The following is a 19479-nucleotide window of genomic DNA, read 5'->3' on the forward strand; positions in this document are numbered from 1 at the left end:
CACTTTAGTGAACGAAAATTTGCATTTAAGTTTAAGGCTGCATGAAAAATCACCTCTGAGATAGCTCTATTCCATCATAAATGACTACGAGCTAAGTCATTTATTTGTGTGCATGTGTGTGTCTATGTGTGTGTTTTATTCTTTTCATTGCCTCTAAGAATCTGGATGGGCCAGTCATATAAAAAATTGGGCCATGTATTCAGTATTTCATTTTTGGTCCACTTCAAATAGATAAATGACAAACTGTGTCATATCTAAATGACCATATCGGGCGCCTGGGTGGCTCAGTCGTTAAGTGTCTGCCTTCAGCTCAGGTCATGATCCCAGGGTCCTGGGATCGAGCCCCGCATCGGGCTCCCTGCTCGGCGGAGAGCCTGCTTCTCTCTCTCCCTCTGCCTGCCTCTCTGCCTACTTGTGCTCTCTACCTCTCTGTCAAATAAATAAATAAAATCTTAAAAAAAAAAAAGACCATATCTATCCATCCCATATTTACTGATAAAACTCAGGTGAACATACTAAAACCTTTATGAATTCATACATATTTTTACCATGATTACATATGAACAATTAAGGCAATTTTTTATTTTAAGGGTTAAATAACTATCACTGCCTTCTCTGTAGGCTTGGCCCACAAAAAAAAGTCTTATCAAGTGAATAGGATTGTGTACTTGTTCCATCAGATTTTTGTCTTACATTATGTCCTTTGCTTTGAAAGTACATCTAGTTACTGGAGTACAGGTACTCAGAAATGTGTTTTTAGAACAAGAATGAAAGCAAGAGTAAAAGAAACAGCTGGAGGAGCAAGTGGGTGGAACAGGAGGATCCTGAGCTCACTTCCTTCCCCAGACAAACAAGGCTTCAACTAAATAAGAGCAACTCTCTCTGGGAACAACCTAAAGATTAGCTATTCTGCAGCTAAAGATATAAAGAAAAAGCCACATGGAGAAGGATAGAAGGGACAGAGATGCAATCTGGTTGGGACTCATACTACTGGTGCAGTGACTCACAGGGGGAGAGATACACAGACATAGAGGTTCAAACTCCACATCAGGCAACCCTGCCCTGGGGACATGCACCTGAAGAAGCGCCCATAATGTCCAGCTTTGAAAATCAGTGGGGCTTAATTTTGGGATAGTAGGGAGGCTATCGGAAACCAAGACTCTGTTCTTAAAAGGTCCCATGCACAAACTTAATTGCTCTGAGAACCAGCACAAAAGCAGCAGTTTAAAAAGTGCCTCAGCCATATGTAAAGGAAATTCACTGACTGATTTTAGGCTGTGTGGTGGAGGGCCAGGGATCTGTAGGAACTTTCTCTGGGAATGGAAGTACTGGTATGTTCCATTTCTGACATTCTCCATCTACTCTGCTAGTACCACATGCTTCTCTTCAGTGTTGCCCTGTGGACTCACCACACAAACTGGCAGGTGGCATTGGCTGGGACTAGCACCTCCTAAAAGTAACTCTTGCCTCACTGCATTCAGTGGGAAGCATTGGCCTGGATTAGCACCCACCCAAATTGGCTGGCAGGGGGAGCTGTAGACAGCCCCACCTACCAGTGTGCCCACAAGAGTTGCAGCCCAGTCATAAAAGGTGAGAGAATGAAGCCCATATAAGGAATACCCCTGCAGCACCTGGTTCTGGTGACCTGGGAAGGACTGTGCCTCTGGGCCCTTCAGGATGCCTTCTACATAAGGCTACTCCTTCAAGACCAGGAATTGATCAACCTAATACACAGAAACAAATAGAGAAAGTGAGGCAAAATGAGGAGACAGAAGAATATGGTCCAAATGAAAGAACAAGAAAAAAACTTCAGAAGAAGAACTACACAAAATGGAAATGAACGATCTATCAGATGAAGAGTTTAATGTAATGGTCATAAAGATGCTCACTAAACTTGGGGTAAGAATGGATGAATACAGTGAGAACTTCAACAAAGACACAGAAAATATAAAAAAAAAGAAACAGTCAGAGCTAAAGAATACAATAAATGAAATGAAAAATAAACTAGAAGGAAATCAACAGCAGATTAGATAATACAGCAGAACCAATCAGCAATCTGGAAGACAGTGTAGTGGAAATCGCCCAAGCTGAACAGCAAAAAGAATGAAGAACTTGAAAACATTAGAATAATTTAAAGGACTTCTGGGACAACATCAAATGTACTAACATTTGCATACTAGGGGTCTCAGAAGGAGTAGAGTCAGAGAAAAGATAGAAAACTTATTTGAAGAAATAGTAGCTGAAAACTTCCCTAACCTGGGGAAGGAAACAGACATCCATGTCCAGGAAGCAGAGAAAGTCCAAACAAGATTAACCCAAGGAAGTCTACATCAATATACACAATAACCAAAATGTCAAAAATTAAAGAGAGAATCTTATCTTTTTTAAAGATTTTATTTATTTGATAGAGAGACAGTACAAGCAGGGGGAGTGGCAGGCAGAGGGAGAGAGAGAAGCAGGCTCCCTGCTGAGCAAGGAGCCCAATGTGGGGCTTGATCCCAGGATCCTGGGATCATGACCTGAGCTGAAGGCTGACGCTTAACCAATTGAGCCACCCAGGCACCCCAAGAGAGAATCTTAAAAGCAGCAAGAGATAAACAACTAATTATGTAACAAGGGAACACCTATAAGGCTGATTTTTAGCAGAAACTTTGCAGACCAGAAGGGAGTTGCATGATATACTCAAAATTCTAAATGGAAAAACCTACAACCAAGAGTTAAGCAGCAAGATTATCATTCAGAATAGAAGACATAAAGAGTCCCCCCCCCAGGGCTGGCCGAGGGCGCCGTGCCATGCGGTTGCAGCCTGCTGGACCATGCTGAGTGCAGCATGTAGCTGGCTTGCCTCAGCACTGCAGTGTCCACGTGCGCCGCTGTTCGCGGTCACCGGTAGGTGGCTTTGCCTTGCTTCTCTCAGAGGTTTAGGACTGTGGGAGGCTTAAGCTGCAGAAGTTTCTTTTGTATTTTTTGTTCTGCCCTTGTTTTTTGAAAATTCTAATTTATAACTACTGTATCAGAAGAAACACTTCAACACAGTTTCTTGTTGGAAATTAACAGTCCCAACCATCACCTGATGACTTTCTTACCCCATTCATCTAAAAATTATTAATTAAAATTTTATATGTTTGTTTTAGATTAAAGTATTTGGCAGAGTTATATGTTAAGGATGACTGAAATAATTCATTCCAAAGGAGTTATGTTGGAGTAGTTGTAGAGAAACGTATTTGAGCTAGTGTGCTATAAAACTACAATAAAATGGAAATTTCATGTACTTGCAAACATTCTGAGATTGTAAAATTATCTTCGTTTGTCATCAAATGCTTACATTAGTAATGATGATACTTTTCCATTAAAAAATAAAAATAAAAAAAAATAAAGAGTCCCCCCAGACAAACAAAAGTTAAAGGAGTTCATCACCACTAAAACCAGACTTATAAGAAATATTAAAGGGACTTCTTTAAGCAGTTAAAGGCCATAACTAGAAGAAATTTATAAAAGAAAAAAAAAATCTCTGTTAAAAGCAAACATACAAAGATAGTGGAAGAACCACTTATAAAGCTAGCATGAAGGTTGAAAGATAAAAGTAATAAAGTGAACTGTACCTATAATAATCAGTTATGGGACACACAAAATAAAAAGAGTAAAATAGGGTGCCTGGGTGGCTCAGTTGGTTAATCGACTGCCTTCGGCTCAGGTCATGATCCTGGAGTCCCAGGATCGAGTCCCGCATCAGGCTCCCTGCTCAGCAGGGAGTCTGCTTCTCCCTCTGACCCTCCCCCCTCTCATGTGTTCTCTTTCTCTCTCATTTTCTCTCTCAAATAAATAAATAAAATCTTAAAAAAAAAAAAAGTAAAATATGACATCAAAAACAAAAACCATGGTGGTGGGGGAGTGTTTTAGAATGTGTTCAAACTTAAATGACCACTAACTTAATATAGACCACCAAAATTAGAGTGGTCTCATTATATATGAACCTCATGGTAACCACAAACCCAAAATCTGTAACAGGTACACAAAAAATAAAAAGACAGCCAACCCTAACACTAAAGAAAGTCATCAAATCACAGAAAAGAGAACAAGAAAAAAACAGAACTACAAAAACAACGAGAGAACAATAACAAAATGGCAGTAAGTACATACCTGTCATAATTACCTTAAATGTAAATGGACTAAATGCCCAATCAAAAGACACAGAGCAACTGAATGGATAAGAAAACACCTACCTATATGCTTCCTATGAGACTCACTTCAGACCGAAAGACACATACAGGCTGAAAATAAAGAGATGGAAAAAAGATATGACATGAAAATGAAGTGAAAAGAAAGCTGGAGTAGCAATACATATATCAGACCAAATGGACTTTATAACAAAGACCATAATGAGACAAATAAGGGCATTACATAATGATGGAGAACTCAATACAAGAGGATATAACAGTTGTAAATATACATAAGCACCCAATGTAGAAGTACCTAAATATAAACCAAACATTAACAAATACAAAGGGAGAAAATGACAGTAATACAATAATAGCAGGGACATTAATAACCCACTTACACCAATGAATAGATCATCCAGACAGAAAATCAATAAGGAAAAAGTGAACTTAAACAACACATTAGACTAGATGGATTCAACATATATACAGATCATTCCATCCCCAAACAGCAAACTACATATTCTTTTCAATTGTACATGGAACATTCTTGAGAATAGATCACATGTTAGACCACAAAACAAATCTCAACCAATTTAAGATTGAAACCATATCAAGCATCTTTTTCAACTACAATGGTATAAAACTATAAATCAATTACAAGGAAAAAACTGGAAAAAACACAAACATGTGGAGGTTACACAACATGCTATTAAATAAACAATGGGTCAACAAAGAAGCCAAAGAGGAAATTAAAAATTACCTTAAGACAAATAAAAATGGAAACACAACATTCCAAAATCTGTGGGATGCAGCAAAAGCAATTCTAAGAGGAAAGTTTACAGCAATACAGGCCTAACTCAAAAAACCTACCTATTTCTATAGGTATTACAGAAATACCTATAATAATGTAATCTTACACCTAAAAGAACTAGAAAAAGAAAAATAAAGCCCATAGTTAATTGAAGAAAAAAAATAATAAAGAGCAGAAATAAGTAAAATAGTAAAAAGAAAAATAGAAAGTATCAATGAAACTAAAAACTATTTTTTGAAAATATAAACAAAATTAATCAACCTTTAGCCAAAGTCATCAAGGAAAAAAGAGAGGGTCCAAATAAATAAAATCAGAGATGAAAGAGAGGTTACAACTAACACCACAGAAATACACAGGATTATAAGAGACTACTATGAAAAATTACATGCCAACAAATTGGACAACCTAGAAGAAATGAAATATGCAATCTTACAAGAATGAATCAGGAAGAAACAAAATCTTAACAGACCAATTACTAATAATGATACTGAATCAGTAATCAAAAAAGCTCTCAACAAACAAAAGTCCAAGATCAGTGGGTTCTCACGTGAATTCTACCAAACATATAGAGTTAATATCTACTCTTCTCAAACTAATCTAAAAAATTTAAGAGAGAGGAACACTTCCAAATTCATTGGAAGCATTACCTTGATAACAAAAACAGACAAAGACACTACAAAAAAAAGAAAATTATAGGCCAATAACCCTGATAAACGTAGATGCAAAATTCCTCAATAGAACACTAGCAAAATGAACTCAACAATACATTAAAAGGATCATATACCATGATCAAGTGGGATTTATTCCAGGGATGCAAGGATGGTTCAATATTCACAAATCAATCAACATGATACACTACATTAACAAAGGAAAAAAATCACATGATCATCTCAAGAGATGCAGAAAAAGCATCTGGCAAAATTCAACAGCCATTTATGGTAAAAACTCTCAAAGTATGTACAGATGGAAGATACCTCAAAATAATACAGGACATATCTGACAAACCCATTGCTAACATCATATTCAATGGTGAAAAACCGAGAGCTTCTCTTCTGTGATCAGGAACAAGACATGGATGTCCACTCTTGCCAGTTTATTTCAACATAGTTCTGGAAATCCTAGTCACAGCAATCAAACAAGAAAAAGATATAAAAGGCATCCAAACTGGGAAGGAAGAAGTAAACTATCACTGTTTCCTCATAATATAATACTATATATAGAAAACCCTAAAGATTCTTTTTTTAAATTTAAATTCAATTAGCCAACATACAGTACATCATTAGTTTCAGAGGTAGTGTTCAATAATTCATCAGTTGCATATAACACCCAGTTAGAAAACCCTAAAGTTTCTACCAAAAAGCTATTAGAATAAATGATTTCAGTAAATTTACAGGATATAAAATTGATTGATAGAAATCTGTTGTACTTCTATGTACTAATAATGAAGTAGCAGAAAGAGATATTAAGAAAACAATCCCATTTACAATTGTATCAAAATAATAAAATACAGGAATAAACTTAACCAAGGAGGTGAAAGACCTGTCCTCTGAAAACTATAAGACAATGATGAAAGAAACTAAAGATGACACAAATAAGTGAAAAGATATACTGTGCTCATGGATTGGAAGAATTAATATTGTTAAAATGCCCATACTACTCAAAGTAATGTACAGATTCAATGTCTCTATCTACACTGGCATATCTCATAGAACTAGTACAAATGAATCCTAAAACCTGTATGGAACCACATAAGACTTTGAATAGCCAAACCAATCTTGAGAAAGAACAACAAAGCTGGAGGTATCACATTCCCAGATTTCAAACTACACTACAAAGCTATAATAATCAAAACAGTATGGTGCTGGCACAAAAACATATAGACCAATGGAACAGAATAGAAAGCCCAGAAATAAACCCACATATGGTCAATTATCTATGACAAAGGAGGCAAGAATATACAATGATAGTCTCTTCAACAAATGGTGTTGGGAAAATTGGACAACTACATGCAAATGAATAAACTGGACCACTTTCTTATACACAAAAATAAACTCCAAATGGATTAAAGACCTAAATATAAGACGTGAAACCATAAAACTCCTAAAACAAAACAATGGCGGTAAACTCTTGGACATCAGTCTTGGCAATACTTTTTGGATCTGTCTCCTCAGACAGGGCAACAAAAGCAAAAATGAACTATCAGGCCTATGTCAAACTAAAAAGCTTTTATACACAGTGATATAATATCCACAAAACAAAAAGGCAACCTACAGAATGGGGAAGATATCTGCAAATGCTATACCCAATAAGGGGTTAATATCCAAAATATATAAAGAACTCATAGAACTTAACACCAAAGATGACCCCCAAACAATTCAATTAAAAAATGGGTAGAGAACCTGAATACACACTTTTCCAAGGAACATTTACAGATGGCCAACAGACACATGAAAAAATTCTCAACATCACTAATCATCAGGGAAATGCAAATCAAAACCACGAGTTATCTATCACCTTACACCTGTCAGAACAGCTAATATAAAAAGACAAGAAATAACAAACATTGACAAGGATGTGAAGAAAAGGGAACCCTAATGCAACTGCTGGTGGGAATGTAAATTGGTGTAGCCACTATGGAAAACAGAATGGAAATTCCTAAAAAAATTAAAAATAGAAATACCTTACAACCCAGAAATCCATTCATGTGTATTTATCCAAAGAAAATGAAAATACTAATTCAAAAAGATATATGCACGCCATCTTCACTCCAGCATTTACAATAGCCAAGATATGGAAACAACCGAAGTGTCCATCAATAGATAGATAAAGAAGATGTGGTATATAAATACAATGGAATGTTACTCAGCCATAAAAAAGAATGAAATCTTACCATTTGTGATAACATAGCTGGACCTAGAGGGAATTATGCTAAATGAAAGGACCTAGAGGGAATTATGTTAAATGAAATTAAGTCCAAGAAAACCAAATGCCGTATGATTCTACATTTATATGTAGAATCTAAAAAACAAAACAAAGGAGCACCTGGGTGGCACAGTCGGTTAAGCGTCCAACTCTTGGTTTCAGTACAGGTCGTGATCTCAGAGTTGTGAGATCGAGCCCCGCGTCAGGCTCTGCACTCAATGCAGAGTCTGCTTGACAGCCCTCTCCCTCTGCCCCTCCTGTTCCTGTTGTCTCTCCCTCTCTCTCTCTCTCTCCCAAATAAGTGGATAAATCTTTTTTTTTTTTTAAGATTTTATCTATTTATTTGAGAGAGAGAGAGAGAGCACATGAGACGGGGGGAGGGTCAGAGGGAGAAGCAGACTCCCCGCTGAGCAGGGAGCCCGACGCGGGACTTGATCCCGGGACTCCGGGATCATGACCTGAGCCGAAGGCAGTCACTTAACCAACTGAGCCACCCAGGCGCCCTAAGTGGATAAATCTTTAAAAAAAAAAAAAAAAAAAGGTAAACAATACAAACAAATCTATAAAAACAGATATAAACTGGTGGTTGCCAGAGGGGAGAGGAGTAGGGGGATGGACAAAATAGGTGAAAAGAAGTACAAACTTCCAGTTATGAAATAAGTCACAAGGATGTAAAGTACAGCATAGGGAACACAGTCAAAAATACTGTAATACATTTGTGTGATGACAGCTGATAATTAGACTTACCCTGATGCGATAATCATTTCACAATGTATATAAATGTTGAATCACTGTTGTACAACTGACACTTACATAATATTGTATGTGAACTACACTTCAATTAAAATAAGAGTAAGAGAAACAGATTAGAAAATTGGGGGGAAAATATCCTAAGTTTTTACTCCGCTATACTGTAATAAGATATAGCTGTCCTCTGAGATCATCATTCCTCTCACCAAAACTTTTTACCTGAAACTCCTCTGCAAAGTAATCACAGCAGATGGAAGCTTCTTTAATCTCTTTCTAGTTTGGAAACCCTTCCAATAAGCTTGAATCAAGCAAGCTGCTTGATGTAGTTTCTGAAATTAAAGGCCAGAATTAGTTTAGAGACATCTTCGTGAAAGTCTTTTAGAAGTTAACCTCCTAAAATATCAGGCCTGGGAAAGTATTAATCTCTATCTCTAATAAGCTGGGCAGGAGGCAACAATTTCATAGGTCCAGGACAGGTAAAGTCTAAGACTATTAAACTTGATCTCCCAAATTTAAAGATACATTAGGCTCTCAGGCAATATCTAAAATGTATTCAAGATATAGTTTGATTAGCTCTGAATTCTCCTTAATTAATACCCCTTCTACTCCTTTTATAAGGATTTTATAGTTCTGCTTATTTAATGCTTTACCCTCTTTGCTTGACTTCTTTTGCTGGGCCTCACTTATTCAAGCATTCAAGGGGATGAAGAACTCTTTGAACAGGCTAAAAAAAAAGAAAAAAGGCTCTAGGGTTAAAAATTTGGTCTATAAAAACTCCTTCCCCGATCAAACTACGACTGCTCTGAAGTTGGAGGGAGATAAGTAAAGAAAGGGGAAGAGACAAAAAATAAAAGATTCAAGAGGCTACCACTCTCCAGTATTTTCAAACTAAAATGTTTACTGAAATGTTAGCAAATATGCAAATTATTTTTATAATTTATTACCTGTTCTTCTACTTCCTGATAGACCTTAGGGGTTAAAAGGGCAATGAGCTGTCCAAGTTCTTGACTAAACTCTGTCCCTGGCTCGTATTTATTTAGAAGACTTCTGAGTCCTGAAATAGAATAACAAAGGTACAACATTTAATAATAAAATATGATTTGTTATCTAATCAGTATTAATTAGAAGTTAACAAAGTCTGGTTTGGAAACAAATGAATATTACAGCAAAATTAATCACATGATTTTTCTTTTTCCTTTTCTCAAAGACTTCTAGATTGAGGTCTTTAGGATATTTCTCCGTCCTAAGAGTTTTATGTGCCCACTTGTAGGATCTGAGGCAAAGGCTGTCTACTCAATATCTTTAATTAAAAAAAGGTAAGTGGAATCATTGTTTTAAGTCAAAGAGTAGAGACAATTTTTTTCCTGTTTGAACATAAATATCTTAAACTGAAACATTTTTAAAAAGATAATAACATACTGAGTAAATGCCTACACTGTGGAAGCATTTAAACAGGTTATTATTAGTCATTCTTAAGGGAAGTTATTGCTAAATAAAAATATACAGTATTATATGTAATTTGGGGCAAATGAATAGGTTACTAAGCAATTATTGTAGGAGAAGTACTATAAATACTGCATTTTTATCACAAAATAAAACACAGTAGTAGTATAAGATATAAAGTACTATTCTAAGCACATTGGAATGATGTATTATAATGTATGTATTCAATATAAATAAAGTAAAATGCCCTTGGGGTGTATAATTGGGGAAGCCACCATATGGATCTGTTCATGCCTTTATACTCTCTTTAAAATTCAAGTTCTCAGCAGTATTAACGATTGTAAAATATCTTGAGGAAACTGGGTAAGTTCTATTGAGAAAAGAAAGGGAGACGAACTGTTCAGGTAAAATTCCTTTATAATGAAGTCTGTTGGACATTCACATTTCTATAGAAGAAATCTAACTACAGAATTTAAAAATGTATACCTGGCACAATATCAATTAGAGAGTTCTATTACTGGCACCTTCTTTCCCTCTCTATTCCTATAACATAATTATAATGTTCAAAGTAATGACTGATACAAGGTAAGTTACTAAATAGTGCCTTCCAAATCATCAAGCATGTTTTGAAGGCCACTGAAATAGTTTGGGTACTAAATGCATCATAATGTAATGTTCTAATCTTTAAAAATTTCCACACAATATCGCCCTGTATTAGTGAGTATACACATTTGATTTTGGAGGTGAGGAAGATTTTTTTGCTTTGAGAAACAGCAGTGAAAGACCTGAAGAGTAATTATTAATTGATGTAAAGATCAAAAGGGCTGTCAATCTCTCAAGCACAGCTCTATCTTCTCCAGTAAAGTTAATCTTGTTAAGGTCACCAGTCTTTTTGGTCATTATTTTACTATACTATATGGTATACTCAATATGCAACTTTTTTTTTTTTTTTTTTGTCAGAGAAGGAATAGTATCCATTGTAACCTCATCAACAAAGTACCATAAGCCATCTGTTGAGACGTGAAGATAGCTTGGTTATATAAAGACATTTTCCCCAATTGGTATTTATTTAATAGGGTTTTATCTGCACACTTCAGTTATTGACTTTTTCAAAATACAAGAATTTTAGTGATTCAAAACTTCCATAACACCACCCAGCATTCATCCCAACAAGTGCACTCCTTAATCCCCATTACTATTTAACCACTAAATTGTGTACCTGAAATTAATATTATACTGCCTGTTAACAACTGGAATTTAAATAAAAACTTCAAAAAAATATAGGAATTTTGTTTTCCATAAACCATCAATAAAAATTTCTTTTTGAGAATCTCCAGAAAAGAAAGAATATATGCACTACCTTTGTAGCAGGCACTTAGTCTCAGTAAAATCAAAATTTCCTGATGGGATTCAGTCATCAGCAGTAGGAGCTTTGTAGCAGTACTTCTTATGTCTGGGCTAGGAGTTGATAAAAGCTTGAACACAACTTCATCTAAAATTGAATGCAGGGTTTTTCCTTCTATTCTGAGTAAATCACCACTAATAGACAAAATAAAAAGACAAAGAATGTGCCATTACTGATGGATGCATAGGTATCATAAAAAATTAAACATAAAAATTCTAGCAACTTGATGCCTAACTGTGCCTGGATGCAAGAAGATAACCCATTTTTTAAATATACAGCTTAGTTCCAAGGATACATCGCATTAAATCAATTACCATTTACTGAATTTAAAGCACTAGGCTAGGTAAAACAGGGAATACAAAGCAGCTATATGCCCTCTCCTCTGAAAAACCTGCAATCAAATTGCAGAGGAAAGATAAATGCACAAAATATTAAATAGATGATTCAAAAACGTCAAAGCAACAGTAAGAGGAACATCACAAAATGGTACATGGTTCATTGCTTAATGATGTATGAAGACAAAAATGCTATAGATATTCAATTATCATGGACTTAATATAGAAGGAATTTACCTTTCCTTTGGTATTTTCTTCATTATACTAACAACTATCATCTTGTGTTACAGATGTGATGAAAACTTATCTGGAACTTAGAAACAGTCAAAGAAATCACTGCATAGCTTTTACTCACCCCCCACTAATGAATATGTGTACCTCTGCTTGACTATGATTTACTGTTGATGGGATATTTTGCAATTCTGTAAACGTAGAGGTTGGCTTATAGAAAACAAGTAACAATGATTCTCATCTGAGAGCAATGTAAATAGATTCTTATTCAACAATACAAATGGATTTTATCCAGTAGAAAATGTAACTGTAAAGGTTACTATTTATTTTTATAAGACATCAATCAGGTTTTTTAGCTATTAGCAAATTCATTTCTACATTCCTTTGAAAACCACTCTATAAATCTCCCCTCCTCAAATTCTCCTTTGAACGTATATAAACATCTTACTGGTTCCTTCATTAATAACTGAGTTGAATAAAATTTTAGTTTTAACATGTTTTACCACCAGTATCACAATAAGGAACATATCCATTGTACCACAAAGTTTCCTTGTGCTTCATTGTAGTCCCCCCTCCTTCACCTCTTCAGCAGCCTCTCCAGACAACAACTGATCTATTTCCTGTCACTATAAATTAGTTTACATTTTCTAGAATTTTATACAAATGGAATCATACAGTATGTATTTTTTTGCCTGACTTCTTTCACTCAGCACAATTATTTTGATATTCATCTGTATTGTCACATGTATGAATAGTTCATTCCTTTTTTTTTTTTTCCTGCTGAGTAGTAGCCTATTGTATGGACATACCACATAGTTTGTTCACCTGTAATGGACATTTGAGTCCTTTCTAGTCATTGGCTATTACAGATAAAACTGCTATTAACATTTGTATACAAGTCTTTGTATGGACACATGCTTTCATTTTTCTTGAGCAGACAGACAGAGCAAGTGTCTGTTCAAATCTTTTGCTCATTTTTCGCACTGGGCCTTTTAAAAAATTTTTGAGAGTTTTTATATATTCCAGATAAAAACACTTAAAATACATGCTTTGCAAATATTTTCTGCCAGTGTGTATTATCTTTTTCATTTCTTAAAGTGTCTTTTGATGAGCAGACTTACAATCTATTCCACCTAGAAGTGGAATGGATGGATAATATGGTAGGTAAAGGCTTGTAAGAAAATGTCAAACTACTTTCCAAAATGATTGTACAATTTTAGCACTCCTGCTAGCAGTGTTTGATTCCTCCATATTCTTATCAACACTTGGGTCAGTGTATTAAATTTTAGCCATTTAGCAAGTGTATAGTGGTATCTCCCTAATGACTAATGTTGCTGAACATCTTTTTGTGTGTGTTTTTTAAAGATTTTATTTGTCAGAGACAGACAGAGAACACAAGCAGGGGGAGTGGCAGGCAGAGGCAGAGGGAGAAGCAGGCTCCCTGCCAAGTAAGGAACCCGATGGAGGACTCAATCCCAGGACACTGGAATCATGACCCAAGCCGAAGGCAGAGGCTTAACCGACTGAGCCACCCGGGGGTCCCTTTTTATGTGCTTATTTGCCATCCATGTATCTTCTTCATGAAGTGTCTGTTCAAATCTTTTGCTCATTTTTCACACTGGGCCTTTTAAAAAATTTTTGAGAGTTTTTACATATTCCAAATAAAAACACTTAAGATACATGCTTTGCAAATATTTTCTGCCAGTGTGTATTGTCTTTTTCATTTCTTAAAGTGTCTTTTGAAGAGCAGACTTAAAATTTTGATGAAGTCTAATCAATTTCTTCTTTCATGGATTTTACTTTTGGTGTCATATCTAAGAATCTAAGAAATTTTATGCAACCCAAGGTCATAATGGCTTTCTACTATTTTTCTTCAAGAAGTTTTGTAGTTAAGATTTTACATTTAGGTCTATTATCCATTTTGAATTAATTTTTGTACTGGTTAAGAGGTATAGATCGATACTGTTTTCTTTAAATACTGATAGCCAATTGTTCCATCACTCTTAAAAAGACTATCCTTTTCCCACTGAATGACCTTTACACCTCTTGAAAATCAGTTGTTTATATATGTGCAAGTCTATTGCTGGATTCTATTCTGTTCCATAAATATATTTGCGTATCTTTGCATCAACACCTCATTGTCTTAATTATTTTTTTAAAAGATTTTAGTTACTATTTATTTTTAAGATTTTTTTGTTGTTGTTTGTTTGACAGAGAGGGAGAGACAGCGAGAGGGGGCACAAGCAGGGGGAGTGGGAGAGGGAGAAGCAGACTTCCCGCTGAGCAGGGAGCCGGATGCGGGGCTCGATCCCAGGACCCTGGGATCATGACCTGAGCTGAAGGCAGACGCTTAACGACTGAGCCACCCAGGCACCCCGATTTTATTTATTTGTCAGAGAGAGCGAGAGAGAGAGAGCACACAAGCAGGGGAAAAGGCAGGCAGAGGGAGAAACAGACTCCCTGCCAAGCAAGGAGCTGGATGCGGGACTCAATCCCAGGACCCTGGGACCATGACCTGAGCCAAAGGCAGATGCTCAACCGACTGAGCCACCCAGGCGTCCCTCATTGTCTTAATTATACTAGCTTTATAAAGTCTTAAAATTGGGTAGTGTTAGCTCTCCAACTTTGTTCATTTTCAGAGATGGTTAGGCTATTTTATATTTTAGGTCCTTTGATTTTCAATGAATTGTAGGAATCAGTTTGTCAATTTCTACAAAAACAAGATTTTGAGTGGGACTGTATTTAAAATATATATCAATTTAGAGAGAACTGAGATCTTAATATTGCACCATTCATCTATCAACATAGTATATCTTTCCATTTATTTACACATTCTTTAATTCCTCTCAGCAATGTCTTATAGATTTAAGTGAATAGGTCTTTGCCATCTTTTGTCAGATTTAACCCTACATATTTCATATTTTTATGCTATTATAAGTTGCAATATCTTAAAATTTCAATTTCTGAGTATCAACTGATGATATAAAACTTCAATTATATTTTTGTACTGACTTTATATCCTACTACCCTTGCTATACTCACTTATTAGTTTCAGTACCTTCTTTGCACATTGCATTAGTTTTTCTACATAAATGACAATGTTGTCTCCAAATACAGAGAGCTTTGTTTCTTCCTGTCTGTACAGATAACTTTTCTTTTTCTTCTTGACTGTACAGGCTAGAAACTCCAATACAATGTTGATTAGAAGTGATCGGAGTGGAGATCCTTGTCTTGTCCGTGGTCATATAAGGAAAGCATTTAGCATTTTACCATTAAGTAGGTTTTTCCTGGATGCCTTTCAATAGGCTAAGAAAGTTCTATCTTCTACTAGTACTATGCTGAAAGTATTTCTTTTTGAAAAATCAGAAATGGATAATGGATTTTTCAAATGCTTTTCTGTATCTATCGATATATGTTTTATTTTTGTTTTATTAATATGATGAATTACATTGCTTGACTTTAGAATATTATACCAGCCCTGAATTCCTGGGACAAAGGCAACTTATTCAAAATGTATTATTAACCTTTTTCTTTAAAAGATTTTATTTATTTATTTGAGGGGGGGAGCATGACCAGGGGGAGGGGCAGAGGGAGAAGCAGAGTCCCTGCTGAGCAGGGAGCCCACTGCGAGGCTCAATCCCAGGCACCTGGGATCGTGACCTGAGCCAAAGGCAGACACTTCACTAACTGAGCCACCAAGGCGCCCCCAAAATGTATTAACTTTTTAATATACTCCTGGGTTTTAATATATTATGTCTTTGGTTTGTTATCAAGTAATGCTGACCTCTTATTATGAGTTGGGAAGTATTTCCTTCTCTTTAATTTTCTGGAAGAATTTGTTTAGGATTACTTCTTCATTAAATGTTTAGTAGAATTTACAGTGAAAAAGCTGTCTAATCATGGAGTTTTATTTGTTGGAAGTGTTTTAGCTACAAACTCATAGTTATAGGCTATTCAGATTATCTACTGCTGCTTTCTGTTGCTTCTTAAATTTTGGTAGTCTGAGTCTTTCAAAGAACTTGTCCATCTTACCTTAACAAGCATAAAGTTGTTTACTTTATGATATAAATATAATATTTTTTAATATCTATTGACTTTATTGTGTTGTCTCCTAATTCCTGACATTGGTAGATTGTATTCTCTTCTTTTTCCCCGATCAGTCTTTTGTTACAGGTTTATTAATTTCATTGACCTTGTCAAAGAATCAGCTTATAAAACTAAATCCAACAGTACAAAAAAAAAAAAAAATCAGCTTATGGTTTCATTGATTTTCTCTACTGTTTTTACTATTTTACTGATTTTTTCTTTGATCTTTATCATTTTCTTTCTTCTTTTTTAAGATTTTATTTTATTTTTTTAAGTAATCTCTACCTCCACTATGGGGCTCGAACTCACAACCCTGAGATCAAGAGCTGCACACTCCACCAACTGAGCCAGCCAGGTGTCCCTATAATTTTCTTTCTTCTGCTTCAATTGAATTCCCTCTTCTTAGTTTCCTAAAGTGGAAGCTGAGGGCAATGATCTGACACTTTTTTCTTCTAATACAGGTATCCCCTGCTTTTCAAAAGTTTGCATTACACCACTTGACTTCTATTAAATACCTACATTAGTATTTGCTTTTTGCTAACTAAAAGAAATCTGAAGATTGTTGCTTTTACAAAAAAAGGCAAAAAGTGAAAATAGCATTCAGCATTTGTTTTGCAGCAAGCTGTTAGAGAGGCAGTGCACACAAGGCAGTGCACCACAAGAAGCCAGAGTGGTACCACCAAGCTCCTTCCCTGGCAACTGCACTCAGTATCTCAGCATCAAGTTGCCACCACTTTGAGCTGCCTGTAAGCATCTGTGTTTTATCTCAATTTATTCTGTGCATCCTTTAACAAGATGTGTCTTAAGGTATCAGAAAAACCTGGGAGGTTATCTTTTGGGTCTTAGAAGGCTCAAAATTTTTTTCCATATAAATTCATGCTGTTTCTTTGCTTTATGCCATTTTGGCTTAGGAAAGGTTTTATAAGAATGCTTTACTTTCAGATAGTGGGGGAAACCTTTGTTGGTATTTAGTGATAAAAATTTTCTTATTAAGGGCTGCCTGGGTGGCTCAGTTGATTAAGCATCTGCTATTATCCTTAACACAGCATATAAGTTCTTTATGACTTAAGTCTGCAGAACCTGGTAGCCACCTCCACATGCCAAACTTTAAATGCCAGCAATGATAAATTGTACCCACTTTTTATCCTCAGCATGTTGTTTCTTATCTCTGTGCATTTGTTTACATTGTTACCTCTGCCCAGAAAAACTGCTTTCTCTTCTCTTTTTCCTTTCTGGCTAATTTTTCAAACTTAAAGTTTCACCTCAGGTGTTACCTTCTTCTGGAAGCATCACCCCTCAGTTTGGGATAGGAGCTCCTTTAACACTTGTGCATACTTTTATAATTTTAACTTAATATGTTATAATATAATTATGTTCATGGGTTGGTCTCTTCCACTACACTGTAAGCTACTTGAAAGCCAGTTTTATATCTTAATCAACTTTGGGAACTCAATGATACACACATACTTGGCACATAACAGATGCATAATAAATCCATACGGAACTGGAAGAGTCAATTATTACAACTATATATATTCTTTTTTCCATTTTAACCTGGAAAAATTGCCAATTAGTTCTTTTATGCCATTCTGAAGCATGTGCCATAATAGTAAGCTTGCAGTTTGCTGAATAAATATACGATTAAGCATTTTTTATTGTGATCCCAATATTTTTCTTCAGATATCACCATATTTCTTCTCTAAGCCTGAGATTGGTCTAAAATCTCTTAAGCTCTGAGATACCAATTCAACAATAAATTTCCAGTCTTTGATGGTATTTTATATTCTTTTCTGAAGACAATGGTAATAACAGAGCTCTTGAAGTATCATGTACAAGTCATATGTAATTGAATAAAACTGGTAATGCTTCTGGAGTTAAAAATTATAAATACTTGGATAAATACTTTGTAAAACCAAATCACCTGTTGATCTGTAGTATGTTCTGTAGCATAGTCATGACTGTAGATCCTATTTGAACATTGTCAGTTTGCAGTAAGTGCAGGAAATGATCACTTTGTAGTACTAAAAGAGAAAAAAAAATTAAAATTAAATGTATCTTCTATGATACAATTGGGATTCATTTGTCCTTTTAAAACCAAATGAAAGCAGGACCATTTCTGCTAACAATTCTGCTTTTGTATACTTTACAATAAAGAAGATTTTAAGATGGACAGTTTAAGTAACCATAAAAAAGTCATTCTATTTTATGAAAGGTGTAAATAGAAAGCATCCACAAATACTAAACTAAGACTCTATTGTTATCTTCCATTAAATAAGAAACAAAATAAAACATATCCTAAATTTGAATCTCTTTCTAGCAATAAATTTCAATGAATAAAATGAAATTTCCTGTGAAGAAGAGAGAATATGAAGGAATGGATGGTACTTACGACTGTAAACAGTGGCTTACATCATTAAAACACTGAATTATTTTATATAATGTACCATGTTTGCTAATATTTTGTCTTAAATAATAATGAAATTATTACTTACAAAACAACATTTGTTTTTACTGGTTTATAATTTTTAGGCTCTGAGCAGCCAGTTATGAAGACCTGACATTGGATGCTTATGCAAGTTGCTTAACCTCTCAGAACACCCATTTCTTCATCAATAAAGCTAGACTAGCTCTCTCACAGACTATTGCAGAAGTCCTAGAACAGGGCAGGTTCCCAGTAAATGTCAGTTTCTATTCCCTTCTTCATTAACTGATCAGAATTTTAATTAAAGTGGGGTCAGGTGTGCAGGCAAGGCACACCTGTGAATACTATCCTAGCTTCCATGAAACTTTACTCTTTTCCTCTTTTTCTCTCCTGAAAGAACATAGTTGATTTCTTTCACATATTAATTACTCTTCTATTTACAGAGTCCAATATATGAATATTTTACTAAACATCATTTTTGTAACATTTAACAACTTCAAAAAAATTAATTCCACTACTACTAAATATTTCTATGTCTTCTTACTTTCTATTACTTCAATAGTAAAAAAATTACTTTTTATAACTGGGTTAAGTATATTATTTCATTTTTGTCTACTTAAAGATGTTTTATTAGTAAATTTTTTAAACTCTGAATTCATTGAACTCAAGTAGTATGTAGTATATATATATTTATCTTTTTGTCTATATTGGAAAAAGTTATGCTAAAATAATTTATTAAAGAGTCATTCCATTTTCTTTTTACAGTGTTTGTTTTATATTATTATATAACTTATTTTTGGAGCCCCTATTCCATTTTTCAAATGTAGTTGTTTTACTGAGTGTCAAATAACTATTTGGTCCCCAAAACAAAAACTGATACTTTTGCCCATTTAAGCTTTTTATAATGCAAGTTT

The 19479-nt window shown here is 35.0% G+C and overlaps 1 protein-coding gene across 2 annotated transcripts in view; it reads right to left on the reverse strand.

The window, feature by feature from the left end:
- The window catches only part of IQCB1 (IQ motif containing B1), a 54043-nt gene that overhangs the window by 20780 nt on the left and 13784 nt on the right, over positions 1-19479 (reverse strand). The window contains exons 7-10 of one of the 2 annotated variants that reach the window (XM_021692430.1): positions 18065-18164; positions 11447-11625; positions 9588-9697; positions 8863-8972 (exon numbers count right to left, since the gene is read on the reverse strand). In XM_021692430.1, the coding sequence (XP_021548105.1) occupies positions 8863-8972; positions 9588-9697; positions 11447-11625; positions 18065-18164 (499 nt within the window). The remainder of the gene's footprint in view (positions 1-8862; positions 8973-9587; positions 9698-11446; positions 11626-18064; positions 18165-19479) is intronic. The other variant, XM_021692431.1, reaches the window with a different exon arrangement.

Source organism: Neomonachus schauinslandi, chromosome 1, assembly GCF_002201575.2.
Source record: "Neomonachus schauinslandi chromosome 1, ASM220157v2, whole genome shotgun sequence".
In the NCBI taxonomy this organism is placed as follows: domain Eukaryota; kingdom Metazoa; phylum Chordata; class Mammalia; order Carnivora; family Phocidae; genus Neomonachus; species Neomonachus schauinslandi.